The sequence below is a fragment of the Symphalangus syndactylus genome, chromosome 16 (genome assembly GCF_028878055.3).
Source record: "Symphalangus syndactylus isolate Jambi chromosome 16, NHGRI_mSymSyn1-v2.1_pri, whole genome shotgun sequence".
Classification (NCBI taxonomy): domain Eukaryota; kingdom Metazoa; phylum Chordata; class Mammalia; order Primates; family Hylobatidae; genus Symphalangus; species Symphalangus syndactylus.
In genome coordinates this window covers 13944370-13965683 of record NC_072438.2, presented here as the reverse complement: position 1 = coordinate 13965683, position 21314 = coordinate 13944370, and the positions used below count along the sequence as shown (strand labels likewise).

General features: G+C 54.4%; 1 protein-coding gene across 12 annotated transcripts in view; it reads right to left on the bottom strand.

Moving 5' to 3' along the window:
- Positions 1–21314, bottom strand: part of ABLIM2 (actin binding LIM protein family member 2) — a 190657-nt gene that overhangs the window by 68088 nt on the left and 101255 nt on the right. For all 12 annotated transcript variants that reach the window (XM_055245506.2, XM_055245507.2, XM_055245502.2 and 9 more), the window contains exons 8-10: positions 19361–19419; positions 10465–10542; positions 1979–2125 (exon numbers count right to left, since the gene is read on the bottom strand). In XM_055245506.2, coding sequence (XP_055101481.1) covers positions 1979–2125; positions 10465–10542; positions 19361–19419 — 284 coding nt within the window. The remainder of the gene's footprint in view (positions 1–1978; positions 2126–10464; positions 10543–19360; positions 19420–21314) is intronic.

Below are 21314 nucleotides of genomic sequence, written 5' to 3'. Positions count from 1 at the left end.
GTGTTTAGCAGAGCAGGGAGGCCAACCCAGGTCTCCCCAGAGGGAGAGGGTGACTCCTGAGCCACAGCCCCTCCCTTCCTGTCCCTTCTCTGCCCTCTGGGGACAGGTCCTGGGGTCAGGATCATCCATGGTTCACAGATGTCCTGCCATTTGAGGGGTGCAGCCCCAGAGAGGCTGAAAGAAACCTCAGTGACAACAGCTAAGGGCTCGTGTCCACTTGGGCCTGGAAGCTGTGTCCTGGTCATACCATGAGACCCCGGAGCAGGACAGGGAGAGATACCAGCCCACCCCCACACACATCACCTCTGCATGTGGCCCTTCATGGCCACAGAGCCCTCCCACAGGGACACACGCACTCAGGAAGGGGTGTGCCTGATGCCCCAAGGCTGCCAGGAGGTGGAGGAGGTGCATGAGGCCAGTCCTCTAGGCTTGAATCGCACGTCCCAGAGAGAGCGCCATGATGTGCTGAGAAAATAGCCAGCACATCCTGTGGTCTTTGCGGGGAAGAAGGGACTGGATTTGGGTCTTAGCCCTGTGGCAGAGTCGCGAGTCCTCACAGACTCTCTTCCAGCATCTGGTCCGGGTGCAGACCAGATGTTGGACAATAAAGCCAACATGCAGCCTGGGCATGTGGTAGGTGGGTACAGGTGGGTGCAGTGGGTGGGTGCAGGTGAGTGCAGGTAGGTGGGTGTAGGTGGGTACAGGTAGGTGGGTGTAGGTGGATGCACGTGGGTGCAGGTAGGTGGTTGCAGGTGGGTGCAGCGAGGTGTGTGGTAGGTGGGTGGTAGGCAGGTGCAGGTGAGTGCAGGTGGGAGGGTGTGTGGTAGGTAGGTGCTGGTGGGTGGTAGGTGGGTGCAGGTGGGTGGGTGGGTGGCAGGTAGGTGGGTGGCAGGTAGGTGGGTGCAGGTGGGTGGGTGGGTGGCAGGTAGGTGGGCGCAGATAGGTGGTTGGTAGGTGGGTGCAGGTCGTGATGCCCTCCCTCAGCTCCCCGCACTGGTCCCTCTCATTGTCAGTGGGGCTTGTCACCCACATCCTCAAATGCTGTGATCCACAGGGGCAGAAGCAAGTCAGGCCCTGAGCTCTTCTCCCCCTCCCTGCACAGCCCCTGAGCTCGGCAGGTGCATCCAGCAACCATGACCTTCTCGTCCCACACCATCCACATCGAACGCGCTGCCCTGGAGTCTCAGCTCTTGCTTCCCTAGAGTCCCTTGTTAAAGTCTCAAAAAGAGAAGGCCCAAGGGAAACATTGTTTGAAAGGGCCGAGCTTCCCCACCCCGGGCAGCCCCCCATGCCTGGCAGCACCCATGTCAAGAGCACACACGCTCGGGCCAACAGCCTGGCAACGCCTCCTCCTACCGCAGGCAGCCACGGTCATGTTGAAACCTCAGAACCACAAGAGGAAAAGCAAAAACCAACAATGCATTCCACAGGAAATGGACAGAGCAGCTCTGAATAAAAGACCTCTGAGGAGTAAGGAACGCCGTCCACAGGCGTGCCGGGAAATAAATAATCTGCGGTTCAACCAGGTCGGTCACATTGGCTCATGAATTCATGGGGCAGAGGAGCATGGGGCAGAGCCAAGGCAGCGAGGGTGGCATGGGCCAAGAGTCTTCTACAGAGGAAATGCATCTCATGCTTTATGAAAATAATCTAATACTTAAGAAAATTCGAGATTTTCACTGAGTCACTATCATCTTTCCTACAAACCAGCATGCTTCCTACTTTTTGCTCCATTTAAGGAGGTATTCCAGGCTCACTCCTTCAGCAATGGCAGCTTTGGGGCCACAGTGCCTTGGGCATTACTGAAATAGCATGTGCGCGTGGCTATCTGATGGGCGTGAAGAGGCTGAGCGTGTGGGTGAGTGGTGAAGATGGCAGTGGCTCTGGCCCCATGGGTCACACACTAGGGATGACGCCTGTCCTGCAGGGCAGCACTTGGGGGCACAGGTGTCCAGGGCCATGCGGACAGGGTCCATACCTCGCCGTAGCTCTGCCTGTCCCCTGCAGAGTGGCTGATGTAGGGTGAGTAGGAGATCATATCGGGGCGGTCGATGTCATAGATGGCCTTACTTTTAGGAAGGGCTGCCAAGTCCCTGTAGTCCAGGATCTCACCACCAAGCTTGGCCTGAGGGGGGAAAAAGAATTGAGGAGGGGACAGTCAGACCCACATCCCAGAGGGCAGTGCCCCTAAAGCCAGATGCACCCCAGAGGGCAGCACCCCCAAAGCCAGATGCATCCCACAGGACAGTGCCCCCAAAGCCAGAGGGCAGTGGCTGCTCCAGCAGCTGTGAGGAGGGTGCTGGGGTCACAGCGCTTTGGGCAGAGTCTGAGCTCACCCCCAGCTCCTGGTATAGGTGAAATGGGGATGGGGTCAAAAGCACAGGGAACTCCAGAGCAGGCAAGCTTGGGTCCTGAGGCCCAGGCACAAAAGAGCCAGTAGGCCTTGCGGAAGTGTCTTCTGTAAGCCTCAGTTTCCTTCTGTACAAAGTGAGGGAAATGATCACACACGAAGGCTCTGGGGTCAAGGAGGCCACGCCTGTGATGTGCCTGGCATGGGGTCTGGCAGGCAGTGAGACTCATCCATGGCTTAAACATGTGTACATGCATGCACATGTACAAACAGACACGCACACATGCAAACACACGCACTGCACACACACAAACACTCATATAGGCAAACACACATGCGTCCCTTACTATTCATGTGGGATTGGTCCCAGTACCCTCCTCAAATCCCCAAATCCTCAAATGCTCAGGTTGTTAAATAAAATTATGTGGTTCTTGCATGTAGCCTGTGCACATCCTCCCATTTGCTTAAAATCATCTCTTGGTGATTTGTAACGCCTAACGCGATGCAAATGCCGGGTAAATGGATGCTATACTGTATGATTTTATTTGCATAAATAAAATACTGTATTATTTTTATATTATTTTGTTTTTTTATTGTTGTTTGCTATTTTTATTGTTTTTTAAGAATACTTTCAATCTGAGGTTGGTTGAATCTGCAGATGTGGAATGCATGGATACAAAGGGTGATGATACATATCTACAAATACATGTGCACACACATAGGCACACATGCACACACACGCACGCACATGCAGGCACACACATGCACTACACACATGTGCATGTATACCCCCACACAGAGAACATGCCTGTCTGAGACTGTGGAGGTATAGACACCCCCTCACATCCCGGCCCACTCCCACATACGAGCACACGTGTCCACACCCACACACTGACACGTGTTCACACATGCAATCACTCCCCAGGCCCATGGCTCACTCACACACATCCAGCACACCCTCACGCACTGGCACACACACCTGCACACCCAGACTCACCCACAAATGTGCATGCACACCTGCCCACACATACTTGCAATCACCCCACCCTCACCAAGCAAGTTCATATTCACCGCCCCCCATGCCCACATGCACTCACACACATTCACATGCTGCCTGCAGCAAAGCACCTGGCATTTGACAGGTCAGCTGGGACACCCCGTCAGCAGGGTCTGGGGCCCTTCTGTCCTGTCTACCCCTGGCCTACCCTGGCCCGCAGTGGCGCTCCTGCCCTTGCTGAATGAATGCGGGACGCTGGGAGAACCCCTGTGTTTGCTCAGGGAGGTCCAGCTGGTGCGTGCTGCTCTCTGCTCTGATTCTGCCCAGCCTTCCTCTGTGGTACCCTACTGTGTACTGTGCACGTGCTCTTGCCCCTGCGTGTCCCCTTCTCCCCGGCTCTGGGCTCCCTAGAGCTGCCGGGGCATTTTCCAGCTGCAGGTGACTCTGGTGGAGATCCCTGTTGCTGCTTCTCGATTCTGCCTCAGCCTCCTCTGGACACAATGAGCTCTCTACCCCGAGACATGCACTGAGATGAGCCTTCCATCATCTGCTCGCAAAACACAATGATGCCATGAAGGGATGCTCACAGAAGCTCCTTTTCACAATGTAGAAGCCAGAGCCCAGAGAGGTTGGGTAACTTGCCCAGAGTCACAGAGCCAGAGGGTGTCGGACAGGACATGACCCTGGCTGTCTGACTCCAAAGCCCACGCTCCCCACCACAGCTGTCCCCTTTCCAGGCCTCACTGCCGGGGGGGAACACCTCTCAGGCCCAGATGCATCCCAGTATTCTCAGCTCAAACCCTCTGGGAGCCCCCTCCTCGGCTGGACAATGCAAGCCCTCATTATGGCCCCTAAACTTGGCCTTCCTGTTCCTGGCAGCTTCACCTTAAGCTGTCTCCTCCTCATGTCCCCAGGTGTGCCAGGTTCAGCCCCCTACTCCAGCTTTCCTGTATTCTTCAGGACCTCTTAGCCCCCAGCCCACCTCCTCCACGAAGTCTTCCCTGATCGCCAGGCTTGAGGGTTCTCCTGAGACGTTAGGTCTTGGGGTGAAGCCTGCCATTTGTTATATGCATGAAGAGAAAGAAGTTCTGATATCTCAGACCTCTGGCTGCCCCTTTGGAGCCTGGGGCAGGGTTCAAAAGACCTGAGATCCAATCCTGAGCCAGCCATTTGTAATCACGAGATCTGATCCTGCAGGATTTTCAGCAGCTCCCCTCTGCCTTCCGGGAAATTGGAATTCTGACGCTTGTTTACCCACTTATCCATGCCACTTGGCACTCAAGTCCTTACAGCTCCCAGTCACCCACAGCCTGGGGCTTTGCACCTGCTGTTCCCTCTCTGGGATGTGCCCTTCCCACACGTCTTCCCTAAGCTCTGCCTCTGGTCCTTCCAGACTCAGCGAAGGCCCCTCCTTGAGGCTTCCTTCCCCAACCCCTGCAACAAGTTAGTGTTGATCTTCATCTGTTAAGTTGTCCCTTATCCCCTCAAGACAGTGGCTCCTGGAGGCCCAGGATTCATCACTGAGTCCCTTGCCCAGCTGTGAGGTTGACAGCAGGCTTGTGAATTGAACACAAGCCAATCAAGCATTTGTAAAAGTCAGGTGAACTCTCAGCCAGATGCCTGGAGAGGTGTGTTTTGCATCCTCCCTTCCCCACCTCCGTTCCCTCCCAGCAGCGATGATCACAGCATTCACCTGTCCAGCCCCACAGCATAGGGGACCGCCTTGCCCTGGGTTAGTTCCCGGCCTTCCTCAGGCTTCCCTGAACCACCTGGCCCCGACAGCAGGGGTCAGAGAGGGCAGCCTGCAGGATGCCAACAGCCCCTGCCCGACCCCCCAGACAGGTTGCTAAGTGGCCTTGCAGATCCACTTCCCCCACGCCAAGTCCTTGGGTGGTTGCCATGACAACAGGCTGCACTCTCTAATTGGCGGAAGGCCTCTGGAGTGTGTGTGTAGAGGGTTTTTCCTGTTTGCCTTCTTCCTTCCCACACTCCACCCGGCATAATACACACTAATATGGCCACCTACGACAGTATCATTACCATATAATCCAGTCAATGATCACACAGAATGGAAGAACGTTGCTTTTATACTCTGCACTATTGCCATGTTGAAATAAAGGTTACAAAATAATATGTTCAGTGTGACCCCATGTTATAAAAATTACACACACACAGAAGCGAGACCTGAAGGGTGCCTCAGAAGCATCAGCAAGGCCACTGTGGCTGGCAGGATGTAAATGCTTTAATTTTCTCTGGTGTGCTGATTACTGTTTTTTAAAAAATAAATGCAGATTGCTTTTGGAAGAAAGAAAAGAGCAGTAAAATAGGTGATGTCCAAAAGCCCCATGGTTTAGGGAGGGTCTACCGTGTGTACATTTTATCCTGGAAACTAAGATGAACGAGGCGCAGCCCCTGCCTGCCAAGCCTTCACGGTCCATGGAGGAGATGCAGCCACTCGGTGGGCTCTGGTCCATTCTTGTGCACGTGAATGGCAGGGGGAGCCGGTCTCTTCCTGACGGTGAAGGAAGGGGATGCTGCATTTGACAACCACCCACAGCAGGCAGGGCTGGGCAGCTGCAATCTGCAAAACACCCGATGGGGACATGGAATGGCCCCTTTCTGAGACGGACTCAGCACAGAGCAGGGGGCCAGGCACACAGTAGGTTGATGACAGACACCAACAGAGGTGAGATGAAAAACAGGGTGGCCAGGCGTGGTGGCTCACACCTGTACTTCCAGCACTTTGGGGGCCCAAGGCAGGTGGGTCGCCTGAGGCCAGGAGTTTGAGACCAGCCTGGCCAACACGGTGAGACCCCTCTACTAAAGATACAAAAGTTAGCCAGGCATGGTGGCATGTGCCTGTAATCCTAGTGACTTGGGAGGCTGAGGCAGGAGAATCGCTTGAACTTGGGAGGTGGAGGTTGCAGTGAGCCAAGATCGTGCCACTGCACTCCAGCCTGGGCAGCAGAGGAGACTCCATCTCAAAAAAAAAAAAGAAAAGAAAAGAAAAAAAAAGAAGAGCAGGGCAGAAACCTGGGATAAGGAGGGCTTGCCCACCAGATCATATCATCCTGGTGAAGAGCCGGACTGTGTGCAGTGTCCACTCGCGTGGCACCAACCCCAAGGTGGGAGAGAAAGTGAGGCTGCTTGGGCTTCTGGCCTGTCTGGCCCCTGGGAGGGCTGGGATGCGGCCAGGCTGGGTGCTGACCATGGTACTTGGAGCACGTGTCAGAATTGGGAGCACGTGTCCTTGCATTGTGGCTCCACCACTTAGAGGCTGCAAAGTCAGCTCATATCTCAGAGTGGCATCAGCGACGTGGGCACACTGATGGCAGGTCCCAGGGCAGCTCTGAGGCCAAGAGGAGGCAGCATGGCACCCCACGCATTCTCTCTTGTGTCAAACTAAGAGCCGGGAGACTGGATTAATTTGTTCGAGGCCTTCTGTTTAAAACTGGAATTGTGAGCACACCTACCTGGCCGAGCAGGAAGTCCATCAAAGCTGAGACACAGTGCACCAGGCTGCAGTTGACCTGGGTCAAGTGCACGCCCCACTGGTGCAGAAATTCTTCGCCCACCAACATCCCTTCCCGCCTGAAACCCGCACTTGGGTCTGCCCTGATCTCTCCTGTGAACAGGAACCCCTTCCCCTACCCAGAACAGGGATGCCATCTGGCCTGATCGTGGCTGGGTCCCCAGGACTCCACTGGGAGCTTGTGCTCGCCCATGCTTGTAACTGCCTGATGCAAGAAGAAAGGAGCCACCACGGCTGTTTACAGCACTGAGCAGCGGGGTCTCTTGGAAAAAACCGAAGCCTTGGAGTCACGGAGACCTGTGGGCTCCAAGCCCAGCTCTGCCTTGAAAGTGTGACCATGACAACAGAGGCCACTGTCACTGCTTGCTGCACACACACACAGTCACTACCACTCCACTTGCAAATGCCAGTTTGTTAAAAAAAAAAAAAAAAAAAAAAAGAGCTCATATTTAATGAGCAGTTACTATATGCCATGCAGGTTCCAACAACGACAACAGCTACCATGAATGAACGCTTACCAGGCACCAGGCAGGATGCCGAGTGGCTTTGCAAATGTTGGGGCTCAGAAAACAATACCCCAAAGTACAGAGCCACAGCATGCTGAGGACTTTGACCTAAGGGAGAGTGGAAGGCCTCGGGAAGCACGGTCTCTCTGATCGCCTCCTGCCCTCCTGTCTCTCACCCTCTTCCTTCCCGCCCCCGCTGAAGTGAGCCATAGAAACCAGAGTTCCTCTTCCCCAAGGCGGGTCATAGAAACTAGAAGCTCCTCCCCAAAGCCAGCCATGAAGCCTAGAAACACGAGTCTAACCTTTCCCTCATTCTGTGCATGACCTGGCCATGCAGACATTCTCTGACCTAGCTCGCCTGAGAGTGGGTCCTAAGATCCCCCGCCCTATACCTGGAGGAAGAAGGGCTCCCCAGAGAGGTCAAGAAGCATCTGAGCGGACGGCCCTGCTGTTTCCCCACTCAGTCTACTCCCATCAGATCACATACTTTTTGTCCAATCACATTTCTACATGGCCGTCCAGTTATCATCCAATCTAAGCATAAAAATAGGCCAGGTGCGGTGGCTCACACCTGTAACCCCAGCACTGTGGGAGGCCAGGCGAGTGGATCACCTGAGGTCAGGAGTTTGAGACCAGCATGACCAACATGGAGAAACCTCATCTCTACTAAAAATACAAAATTATCGGGGCATGGTGGCGCATGTCTATAATCCTAGCTACTCGAGAGGCTGAGGCAGGAGAATCGCTTGAACCCAGGGGGTGGAGGTTGCAGTGAGCTAAGATCAAGCCATGGCACTCCAGCCTGGGCAACAAAAGCAAAACTCCATCTCAAAAAAAAAAAAAAAAAAAAAAAAGAACAGTGTTGGCCAGGTGTGGTGACTCACACCTATAATCCCAGCACTTTGGGAGGCCGAGGCAGGTGGATTGCTTGAGGCCAGGAGTTCAAGGCGAGCCCGGGCAACATAAAAAGACCTCATCTCAACAAAAAATACAAAAATTAGCCAGGTGTGATGGTGCATGCCTGTAGTCCCAGCTACTCGGGATGCTGAGGTGGGAGGATCGCCTGAGCCCCCGGAGGTTGAGGCTGCCGTGAGCCATGATCCCACCACTGCACTCCAGCCTGGGTGACAGAGCGAGACCTTGTCTCAAAACCAAAATTAAAAAGGACAGCCCTCCCGGGGTCTTTGGACCTTCATTTCTGAAGGCTCCTGTGTCACGTAAAACTTTGATTAAATACATCTGTCATGCTTTTCTCTTGTTAACTTGTCTATTGTTATAGGAGTGTCAGCCGTGACCCTTTCAACAGGTGAGGAAACAGATCATAGCTTTTTGCCCCTACACAAACATGATCTCATTCACATAATTGTCATAATCATTATTCATGAGGATGATGATGGTATTATGGATTGAACTGTGTCTCCCCAAATTCCTATGTCAGTAAAGTCCTAACACTCAGGACCTCAGAATGTGACTGCATTTGGAGGCAGGGCCTTAAGAGAGGTCATCCAGTTAAAATGAGGCCGTTAGGGTGGGTCCAATCCAATCTGCCTGGTGTCCTTATGGGAAGAAATCAGGATCTGGATGCACACAGATGACCCGTGAGGATGAGAGGAGAGGACAGCCGCCTGCAGGCCAGGGACGGGGAGACCAACCCTGCCGACTCCTTGATCCTGGATTCCCAGGCTCTGGAACTTTGAGACAATTTATTTCTGTTGTTCAAGCCCCCAGGAGGCTGACACAGATGATGGTAACGGTAACGGCAGCGAGTGTCTCCCACAGCCTTCTTCTGAGCAGGCGCTGTGCTCACTGCCACCCAGGCAGTGCCTCGGTGAGCCCTGGACCGAAGGTGCCCGGGGATCTCCGTGGCTTACTGAGGCGCTCCCAGAGGCTCCAGGCAGGTGGCACCTCGCCCAGGGCACGCAGCCAACCCGGTGCCTTCACGTGCCCACCTGAGCTTCGGAGTGCATATCCCAAGCGCCACAGTGCCACTCACCCTCCACGCAGCAGTGCATCATGGTAACTGAGGACTCGTGCACCCCTCAGTGGCACTGTCAGGATTAAGATCAGGAAGGACCCTGTGTCCAACCACTACAAGAGAGGAGGGCGGAAAAGAAGCACAGCAGAGAGCAGATCCAATAAATTGTCTCAAAGTTCCGGAGCCTGGAAACCCAGCAGATCCAGCCTCTGCTGAGGCATAAAGAACGCAGGTCCTGGCCTGGTGGGGATGGGGAGGGGAGAAGGGGCTTGTCCCAGTCACCAGCCATTCCAGTGCTGGGTTCCGGTGCAGGGGCAGCCTCCATGGCAGTCCTGGATGGCCCCTGGCCACCACCGCATAAGCCATCCCTCACCTGGCGCCTGGGGGTCCTCACCTAGATAAGGAATTTTGGTATTTACACAAGCAATATTAGCAAATAATAGTAACAGTAATCTCCCATCTCAAATCCCACCACCCAGAGGAAATTTCTGGTAACAACTTGTTAAAATGTTTTCAATCATTTTTATATTTGTATGTGATTATGGAAGCATGTGAGGCTCACACACAGACACACACACACACACACACACACACACACACACACACACACAGTCTCTCTCTCTCTCTCTAAGGAAAATGGGATCACATAATTTACATCAGTCTTAACTTGCTTCTTTTAGGGAACACGTTGGGAGCGCGCGCGTGTTGATATACACAGATCTGTGCCGTTATTTGCAAAACCTGCAGGGTCCCGCCTGGGTGCCTGGCAAGCCCTGTCGGCCACTGATGTGACGTGTCTGCCCCACTATAAACAACAGCTGTGTACACACCACCGTGTGGATCTTGTCACCAGATAATTGGGGACAGGTTCCCAGGGGAATTGCCAGGTCAAACAAACATGTCTGTGTTTCAGGTTTTCAGTCAAACTCATAAAGTCTGTACCGACCTCCACTCCAAAGCAGGGACAAGAGCAATGGCCGTACCTCAGGCCCCAGATGACAGTTCTCTGGGAACTCTCTTAGGGGCAGGCTCAGCCACGGCCACTGGGCCCCGCTTCTCTCTCCACCCTCCCACCGCCGTCCCCATAAAAAGGCCCTGACTTACATAAATCACACGGCTCGGAGACCCTGAGGTGCTGGAAGCAGGGACAGAGATGATACTCTCTGAGGAAGTTCTGGTTTCCTGAGAAAGGAGAGAGGAAGAGATTGAAGGCACGTACCAACATTCGAGGACTTCAGCGGCGACTGTCAGGAGTCCCACTCCAGCAGCCACACCAGTGCACTGGGGTGTTTATTTAAAGTTGCGGCTGGGCCGGGCACGGCGGTTCACGCCTATAATCCCAGCACTTTGGGAGGCCAAGGCGGGTGGATCATTTGAGGTCGGGAGTTCGAGATGAGCCTGAACAACATGGTGAAACCCCATCTCTACTAAAAATACAAAAATTAGCTGGGCACAGTGTCAGGCGCCTGTAATCCCAGCTACTCAGGAGGCTGAGGCAGGAGAATCGCTTGAACCCGGGAGGTGGAGCTCAGTGAACCAAGATCGCCCCACCGCACTCCAGCCTGGGCGACAAAGAGAGACTCCATCTCAAAAATAAATAAATAAATAAATAAATAAAGTTGGGGCTGAAGGAATTCTTAGAATAAACACACAGGCTCGGATGAATGACTGAAAAGCTAGCATCAGGCAGACGCGGTGGGCCACACGGGACCAGAGTGACGCACAGGCCAAGCCGTTCTGCAAGCTCCGGTTATGCTCAGAGGTGTCATTTTCCACCGGGATTATGGGGACTCGCTGTAGCTTAGTCCACCGGCCCAGGTTCCTGGGAACACGGGACCATCTTGATCACCCTAAAGACCCTCTCTAGCTTGGCCCCCAGCTCTGTCCTCCATGCCCTCTGACCCTCCCATGGCCCCTGGAGGCCCCTGGCAGCCATTCTCCCCACCGCACCTCTGGGCTCGTCCTGGCCTTTTTGCTGCCGTCATGCCTGGGACCTGTGTCCTCCTTACATGCTCGCTGCTGTCTGGGGCCACTCCTCCCTCCCGGACCATACCTGCTGTGTCCCCTGTGCTGATGGTTTTTGTGACTGTCCTGCCTCTCCGCCCACCTCAGCCCCTTCCAGCCCTGTGGACACGCTCCTTCTGTAGTCCCCACACCTCTGGCTGCACCTGCTATCCCTCCCCACCTGCAGGGCAGGGGCCTCTCCTGGTTCAGCTCTCACTGGAGCTGCACACCCCTCTCCTGGTTCAGCCCTCACTCCTGGGCCACCTGCCTGGCCTTCCCCATGCCTCCTATTCACCCTGTCCAAAAGGAGCCCCTCTCCACAGAGGCCTCCCCAGCCCTCAGCAGCCAAGAGCTCAGCCCTCACTCTCCCCACAGCCCCCATGTCCTCTGCTGCATCGATGGTTGTCCACCCTAACCACAGCCCCCACTGCATCTCCCTCCTTTCATTTTCTGAGCAGACCCTTTTCTTGCCACCCCCAACAATTCTGTCCCACCCATTTCAGGGGTCCATCCATGCAGCGGTGCCTGCAGCCCAGGAGGCACCACAGTGGATGGGCCAATCTGTGTCCACATTGGTAGGTTGAATCCCAACCCCCAGGACCTCAGAATGTGGCTGTATTTGGAGACAGGGTTTTTAAAATGTCGCTAAGATGAGCCCTAATCCGTTATGCCTGGAGTTTCTACGAGCAGAGATCAGGACACAGATACACACAGGGAGTCCACGTAGAGGCGCAGGGAGAAGGCAGCATCCACAAGCCAACGAGGGCGAAACCACCCCAGCTAACCCTGTGACCTTGGCCTTTTGGGCTCCAGAGCTGTGGGAAGGTGGGTTTCTGCTGTGCAGGCTGCCCAGGCCGGGTGCCTTGATCGGGGAAGCCCCAGCTGCCTGACCCAGGCTGGGCATCGTGCAGCGGCTGGCGTGGGTGACAGCCAGTGCCTCCTACACTCAGCGCACACCAGCAAGGATGGGCAACACCAGCGCCGGATGTGGGGCCACGTGCAGCAGTGGGAGGACAACGCTGTGAGGCATGCGGGTGGCGCCTGGGCAACCCTCAGTGCAAACTTGATTCTGTATCTAGAAAGGAAGGAGAGGAGGGAGTGGGCGTGACACTCCACCGCCTGTCCGCCACCTCTGCCTTCGCCCCCGCTCAACCAGCCCAGTTCCCCTCCGCGCCCCGTGTCTCCTCATATCCTAAGCTTGGCAGCTGCTGCTGCCACCTCTGCCGCCACCTCCTCCTCCTGCTCCTCTTCCTCCTCCTTCTCCTCTATGAGGCCTGCCCAGCTTCCTTGGGCCTCCCTCAGCCCCGGTGCTACACACCAGATGGGCATCAACTCTGGGGTCTGCCTGCCCCTGGGACCATGGATTTCTGCAGGCTGGCAGGGGCTGGGTCCTCAGTCATGCCCAGGATGGCCCAACACCACCTGCTATTTGCAAAGTAGACAGCTAGTTCTGAGGTATGTGACATAGGATCTGCTGTTCCCACTGTTCCTCGGCCAGGTTGAATGTTTTACAGGCCAAAATGGTGGCTGCATATATTTTATATGAATACGTTGAAACACCCTTTGCGTCTCAGTGTCCTTCTCCATCCCCCGGCAACAGCTCCCTGAGGGGCTGTTTCTGAGGATTAGATCAGGGATGAGGCACGTGAGGTGCTTAGCACTGAAAAATTCTCCCCACTATTATTTCAGCTCAAGGTGGGCTCAGGAGATGACCTTGACAGAGAACCCTCTTCTCTGCAAAGCAGACGAACATGGGGTGTTTTAGAAGAAAGATTCCCGTAAGCCGAGCACACTAACAGCAGCACAAGAAAGTCTCCCAGGCTGCTGGGGAACGCTTCACAGCCTCCAACTGTGCCTTGGTACAAATGAGAGAGAGGGAGCGTTGGCTGGTTTCGGCACAGGGCCAGGGGCCAGGTTTGCTCTCTGCATGTTTGAGGGGGGTCTAAGCGGGGCAGCCAGGTCACTGTCCCATTCCCCTCTCTGGGCTCAGTCCCCAGCTCTGTGATGGGTGGGAAGGAGTCAGAAGGGAGCTGAGTAGGCCTGATTTTCCCCAGTGGGAGGAGGCTGGAGCTTTTTCTGGCTTTCTCCCTACCCAACTCCAATCGCACAAAGGTGCTTGGCAATGGAACTCAATATCCATATGTTCTCCCGGGCCCCAGTACAAGCGCCTTGTTCAGACCCACAGAAATGGAAGGGCTGGGAGCTCACCTGGCTCCGATCCCCCCCACCAGCTTTGCCCGGCCCCAGGGAGGCAGCTGTCCTTCAACAGTCACTGGGGAGGCCTGCCATTAGGGTCACATGGTCTGACCCCTCTCATCTCCACGTGAAAGCCGAGGGGCTGAGGCTCAGAGAGGGCTAGTGACTTGCACCAGGTCACACAGCTGGGAGGAGGCAGAGCAGAACTCCAACGCCAAGCCTCGCTCTACCGCCCTTGGCCACCGCGGAGAATTGCCGGGACCGTCTCGCTCCCATTCAGCCAGAACAGCCCCACGTTTGGTCTCAACAAGCCTGTGTCCTCCTTCCTCAACGGCCCCCATAGTCTTCAGCTTCCTCCTGGACTCCCACCCACAGTAGCCACCACTGAGGCCTCTGTGCACGGGGCAGGCCTCACTCTTAACTTGTCCAAAGGAGACCCACCTTGGAAACCCACAACCTACAGGACCAGCCTGGCCAGTCTAGGCTTCCTCCACCGAAGTCACCCAGCCCCCAGCCAAAGCAGGGACCCCTCTGAGCTGAGCTGTCCCTGTGGCCACCTTCACCGTTCTTGGGGCTTACCTTGGGCTAACCACAGGCACAGGGCCACCCCCTTCCCACCCCAGGGTCCTGAAACCCACGTTCAGTCCCCTGAAGATCACTAGCTCCTCAGACACACCGCCCAGAGCCAGAACCAGACTGGACCATCAGCCGCAGCTCCAGGAAGCCGCCTGTGATCACCGCCAGCTGGGCCCAGGCCCCTCTCGGTCACGGCTCCTCTGAGCATCCTGCACATCAGAGCCTGCCCATCCACGTCTGTCTCCCCCACCAGACAGGGGGCTCCTTGGGGGCAGGGACCCCTCAGGTCTTATTCACCTCTATGTTCACAGTGCTCAGTCCCAGAGCACACACAATAGGTGCTTCGTGACTTGTGTGTTGAGTGACCATATGATCAAATACCCGAGGCGGGGGTGTTTGCACTGGGAACAGGGCAGCTAGGACCACATCCTTCTCACCTCCGCTGAGCACCCTGGCCAGATGCCAGGGACATCTGACATGCTGTCTGTAAACCAAAAATTAAATGCTAGGGCTCCCCAGCCATCTCAGTGGACTCTATCCACTTGGCCAGGGCATCCCAAAGTCAAAGTTAACCTGAAAGACGGGTTCAGGCCATGATGGGAAGCAGGGTTCAGACATGTCTCACTATGCTCGTCTCCCTTTGGAATTCAGGAAAAGCCCACCAGCGTTTAACATCAACGCAGACCTTAAGTCTGATGAGAAACATTTACAGTCTATTCTCTCTGAAGCCGGCTACCTGGCAGCTTCATTTGCATGACAAAACCTTAGACTCCACAAAGAGACATTCCTTTCTATAGATATTAACTCTTTCATCCAACTGCCAATAAGAACATTTTATTTTATTTTTTTTGAGACACAGTCTCACTCTGTTGCCCAGGCTGGAGTGCAGTGCCACAATCTCGACTCACTGCAACCTCTGCCTCCTGTCTCAAGCGATTCTCGTGCCTCAGCCACCTGAATAGATGAGATTACAGGCACGTGCCACCATGCCTGGCTAAGTTTTGTATTTTTGGTAGAGAGCGGGTTTCACCATGTTGGCCAGGCTGGTCTCGAACTCCTGACCTCAAATGATCTACCCACCTCAGCCTCCCAAGGTGCTGGGATTACAGGTGTGAGCCACTGCACACGGCCAATCAGAATGTTTTAAAATCTACCTATAACCTGGAAGCCCCTGCTTTGAGTTGTCCCACTTTCTGGACCAAACCACTGTCAATCTTACATGTATTCTGATTGATGTCTCATGTCTTCCTGACATGTATAAAATCAAGCTGCACCCCAAACCCCTTGCACTCCTGTTCTCAGGGTCACATGAGGGCTGTGTCATGGTCACTCATATTTGACTCAGAATGAACCTCTTCCAGTATTTTACAGCTTCTCTCTTTCCGTGGACAGATCCTTGTCCTGGGAGAGCTCCCATCCCCGTGCTGCAGAAGGGGCAGCCGTGTGATCAGTGCCACCTTCAGGCTGCAGAGAATAGTGAGTGCTCCCTCCTCCCCACTGCAACCTTGCGTGGGGCCGGGTGCTCAGGGGTCGGCCTCTTGCTGAAGAGCAACCCTGAGGCAGGGATGGAGGCTCCTGTGAGGGTCCTGGAGCCCCCCAGGAGCCGGCACAGAGGGGCTAGGACTGCGAGTCATTTCTCCTCTGGACTAGCAGGTAGCATTGAGAAGCTACTTCCACCTGGGTGTCGGGTTTCCACAAACGAGTGAGGTTGATGCCGCCAGGAGCGGGCCAGGCCTGCCTGCCTTCTGCATATTGTCTCCTTTTGACGGAACAACACAGAGCAGAAGGGCTCTCCCTCCCACCCCCAGGCCAGGAAGTGCCAGGCCCTCTGGGAAAATTAGCTCCAATGGGACGGAGACCATTAGGCCGGGAGCTACGCCAGTCCCTGCACTCGGCGCTAAGAGGCCGGCCGCTCTCAGCCTGCGCCGCCTCCCCGTGTTGGCTAGAGGCCGACTAGCCCTCTGTTAAAAATAACTGCTTCAAAAGCAACTGCAAACAGAGCCCAGGAAACAAGGACGCCTGCACAGGCCCCCGAGCACAAGGACTCCTTCCTCCTCTGCTGCCAGCATCCGGTGGTTAAGTGACCCCCGCCCGCGAGGCCAGTGACCCGGAGGTCAGCACGGGCTGGCATCAGTGCGGACAGTGAAGCTGCTGCCGCCGCCTGGCCAGAGTCAGGCCTCCTGCAGGTGCCATGGCCAGCTCCACAGCAGGGGCCAGAACCTGGGAGCTGGTGCCAGCCGCCCCCCACTCCGCCCTTGAGGGGTCCTGGCTGTGGCCGCAGAGCTCCCTTTTCTAGCCCTGGTCGGTTTCAGTGTGGTAGGAGTTATTAATAAATTACTTTAGGGGCCGGGCGCGGTGGCTCACGCCTGTAATCCCAGCACTTTGGGAGGCCGAGGCGGGCGCATCCCGAGGTCAAGAGATCGAGACCATCCTGGCTAACATAATGAAACCCCGTCTATACCTGAAAAAAAAAAATACAAAAATTAGCTGGGCGTGGTGGCAGGCACCTGTAGTCCCAGCTACTTAGGAGGCTGAGGCTGAAGAATCGCTTGAACCTGGGAGGCAGAGGTTGCAGTGAGCCGAGATCGCGCCACTGGCCACTGCACTCCAGCCTGACGACAGAGCGAGACTCCGTCTCAAAAAAAAAAAAAAAAATTATTTTAGGCAGATAGAAAGGAAAAGGGGTCCTTGGGAAGTTTTTGTTTTCAAAGCAGCTCTTAGAGCCAGGCCGGCACCCTTTGATACGCAAATGCAGGCCACTAGAAACTGGGTCCACCCAAACATGGCGATTCCTGATGCCTTCTTGCCCTTGCCCCACATTTTCCTGGCAGCATGGCCGCCCCCACATATCCCCAAGTGTGTAGAACATCAGGGCACCCTGCATTTGCATATTAAAAGGCTAGGGTAGGAGGGCCAGCTTTTTCATGGGCTACATGAATGACATGCCTGGTCAAACCAATTGTCTGAGCCCTATGCAAATCAGACACTGCCTCCTCAAGCCCGTATATATACCTGACTGGTATCCACCCCACTTGGGGTTCCCTGTCTTGGCTTTGGAACACCCCCGCGCTTTCTCTATACCGGGGAGCTTCTTCCTTCTGCCTTTCTTCTTTCTTGCCTATTAAACTCTCCGCTCTTTAAAACTACATCACATGTGTCCGCGTTGTTTTTTCTAATTCTACTTGAGACGGAGACCCTGGTGTTCCTCCACTCATTGAAGCTACATCATCAGGAGACAGGGTGGTGTCCCCATGCACACATGCAAGCCACAGCGTGGTCTGGTGGCCTTGGCATGACAGGCTCCCTCACTCAGGTCCCTTCCACAGGCCTTCGGTGGGCATGGAAAGATCTCACAAATGGTGCGGGCCCTGTGGTCACTTTGGAGTCACACGCCATGGCTTGCTGAGGGAAGGGCTGCTGCCTTGCTCATCTCTGAGAACCAGGGCAGCCTCAGGGTAGCTTGTAGAATGGATTGCAGCAGCCATTTGAGAGGACAACGAAATTCACAATGTGCCAGCTAGCTGCTGCCATCCTGGCCAAGCTCACTGTGGGATTTCATTGCACGACTCTTCTGCTACCATGGAAGGCAGAAAAGGGCAGACTTCCCCTGGGGCCCCTCCCCTGCCAAAAGCAGAGCCGCTAGGAGAGCATCAGGGACACAGGTGGGAAGCCAGGGCCCCTGCCTGCCCCTGTGCAGATCTCCAGCCCTGCCTGCTCAGCCGGCCAGCAGGGGAGCTGGCCTTCCAGGAAGGGTCCAGATGCTGGGCATCCTGCAGCTTCGCTCAGACAGGCCTGCATCGGAATGCTGTCCCGAACCCCATCAGACACTCTCTATGTCCCACTTTGTTCCCTGCAGGCACAGTTGATCAAACATGAGCCCAGACCTGCCGCTACAGGACATCAGAGTCACTCAGGACCCCCAAGGTAGCCTGCTTGGTGGACTGGATGAGGCCTACGGGACACTCCACATTCGGGAGGAAGTGGGAGGCCAGGGGTTGCTGAGATCCACAGCAGGATGAGGACACGGCCTGACCTGTGGGCCTTAGGGGTGTCCTCAGGTCCCCGGACCAGCAGCCGGATGGGGCCATAGACCACCCTCGGGTCCCAAACCACTAAGGGACTGACCCAAATCACTAAGCTAAAGGGAAAAGTCCAGCTGGGAACTGCTTGCGGCCAACCTGCCTCCCATTCTATTCAAAGTCACTCCTCTGCTCACTGAGATAAATGCAGATCTGATTGCCTCCTTTCAGAACTCAAAAGAATGCAATCACTTGTCTCCTCTCTACCTATGACCTGGAAGCCCCCTCCACGCTTTGAGTCATCCTGCCTTTGCTTCGAGTTTTCCAGCCTTTCCAGACTGAACCAACGTTCATCTTGCATACGTTGATCGATGTCTTGCGTCTGCCTAAAATGTATAAAACCAAACTGTGCTCTGACCACCCTGGACGCATATCACCTCCTGAGGCTGTGTCACGGGTACACATCCTTAACCTTGGCAAAATAAACTTTCTAAATTAACTGAGACCTGTCTCGAATTTTCGGGGTTCACAGACGTGAGGGTGGTCTTGGGGACTATTTGGGCCCCCCAACACTGTAGTTGTTCTCAAATTTTCACGGCCATTGGAGTTCACCAAATGAGTGAAAAGGTCAGGCCAGTCCACAAAGGCTCTTAGATGCCTCTTTGCTATGTGCACTCCAAAATTCGTGTGTTGGAAACTTGTTGTCCCTTGTGACAGTGTTGGAAGTGGGGACTTTGGAAAGTGACCGTTCATGAGGGCTCTGCCTTCCTGAAGGGATTGATGCCGTTACTGTGGGAGTGGGTTAGTTATCTCGGGAGTTTGGCCCCCTTTTCCTCTTTGTTCACGAGCTCTTGCCCCCTCTCCCCCTCCTGCCATGGGACGGCTGTCACCAGATGCCGCACCCTGCTCTTGGATTTCCCCACCTCCAGAACCATGAGCTGAATTAACTTCTTTTTAAATAGATTACCTAGCCTGTGGTATTCTGTGATATCAACAGAAAACAAAGATGCCCTTGTTCCACCTGTATTATTGCTCACCAGTCCACCTGTTTACCCTCCCCACCTCCTAAGCCTGGCTGCCTCCATCCTGCAGCCTGTGGGACTGGACAATGAGCCTGTCGAATCTGGCCAGTGTCCTCTTAACTGTACAAAGATAGTGCAGGAGCAGTGAAGAGTACATCAGAGACACCAGTAAATGCCACCAACCTTGTTTCTGTCTTCAGTTCTGGCTGCTTGTCGACACGCCGGATGCCAGATGGAGGAACCTGTTGACAAATTCCCAACAGGGAAATGATTAGAGTTATTTCCCACGTTGCAGGGGCCTGTGTGGAAACACAGAGGAGGGAGCTGGTCCATGCACAGACGTGCACTCGGACTCCACCCTCCAAGCGACCCCGAGCATCCTCTCTGTGCTGGAGTTAGTGCTGGGCAGGGGGTACCCAGATCACAGTCCCCACGCCCACAGGCTCACAGCCCAGTTGTGGGACTGAGGCAGGAAATAAACAGGGAAATGGCTGCTGTGCACTAACTGCTCCCACAGGAGGAGGCATAGGGTCTTGAGGAACCTGGGGGACAGTTGGAAGATTCTTCTCTGAGGAGGGAGTATTTGAAGGGGTTTCAAGTTCCTGGCTAGGATGTAGGATTGGCTGGGTGCATGTTGAGGGCAATGGCTGGGTCCGCCTGCAGAGACAGCTGGGGCTGCAACCTGGGTAGGAGCCAGCCTTGGGGAGGAGGACTTGCAGGGCAGGGCTCTAAGCTGAGAGGTAGGAAGAGGGAACCTCAGCTGGGAAGTGGGCCCGCTCCTTAGGGTATGGGGTGAAGAACAGGTGTGTTCGGTGGGAGCTGGGCACAAGGCTCAAACACCAGTCCCACCCTGTTACTAATTTACTCAATCTCTGAGGCTTCTTGTGTCTCAGTTTCTCTAGCTGTCAGCTCTACCCAGCCACCCATGTCAACAGCCACAACCATCAACATAACAAGGCCACCCAGCACCAAGTGCCCCCAACATCCCTGGCACTCTGGTCTCTTCTATTCAACCTCAAACTGCCCCAAGTCTTTGTTTTTGTTTTGTTTTTTTTTCACCTAAGAATAGAGCTAATAAGAATTCCACCTTGTCAGGTCACTGGGTGAATTTAATAAAATTAAGCAGAGGTGATAAAGTATCAGAAAAGTGCTTTGTGAGTTGCTGTATACAAATGTTAGTTGCATTAGTGCGATTCTTCTTGTGCATGGGGGACTCAGTGAATGTCAGCTCCTTCTGCCCACCTTGCCATCCTTCAGGACCTGAGGCACTTGCTCCTCCTGGGCCTCCCTGAACCTCAGCCTGACCCACTGACCCCTGCGATGCACTGGCACTGCGCTCACACACCCTCTGCTAGCTGCATGGCTGTGTCTCCATCTCTCACTCACTGCTCCCACGAAGGTGAGGGCTATGGCTGACTTGTGTATCCCACAAACAAGCCACACAGGCTAGCACATGGTAGGGGCTGAAAAGTGTGTGTGGAATAAGGGAACTTATCCTATCTCCTGCCTGCAAAGTCCTCTGGGTCGTGTGGATTTCATGGCGGCTCGTTTCTAGGGACATAGCAGCCATTTGGAGCTCTGAGAGATGGTGATTGGATTACGTGAGTGTGTGAGTGCACAGAAAATATTTCTTGTTTAAAAATTAAAAATAAATTATGACCATAAAAGTAATAGGGCTGGGCGCAGTGGCTCATGCCTGTAATCCCAGCACTTTGGGAGTTCAAGACCAGCCTGGCCAACACGGTGAAACCCCATCTCTATTAAAAAAAGAAAAATTAGCCAGGCATTGTAGTGGCTACCTGTAGTCCCAGCTACTCAGGAGGCTGAGGCAGGAGAATCGCTTGAACTTGGGAGGCAGAGGTTGCAGTGAGCTGAGATCGCACCATTGCACTCCAGCCTGGGTGACAGAGTGAGACTCTGTCTCAAAAAAAAAAAAAAAAAAGTAACAGATGTCTCTTATTAAAAATTATACAAATCTTAAAAAAAGTATAAATGAAATTAAAATCATTTCTAATCTCTCACCCACTTTTTGTTGGCTGCCTTATAGTCCAGGTGTACCTACAAATGGAAGGGGTTCAGTGTACATACACAGCTTGCTTGCTTGCTTGCTTACTTTCTTTCTTTCTTTCTTTCTTTC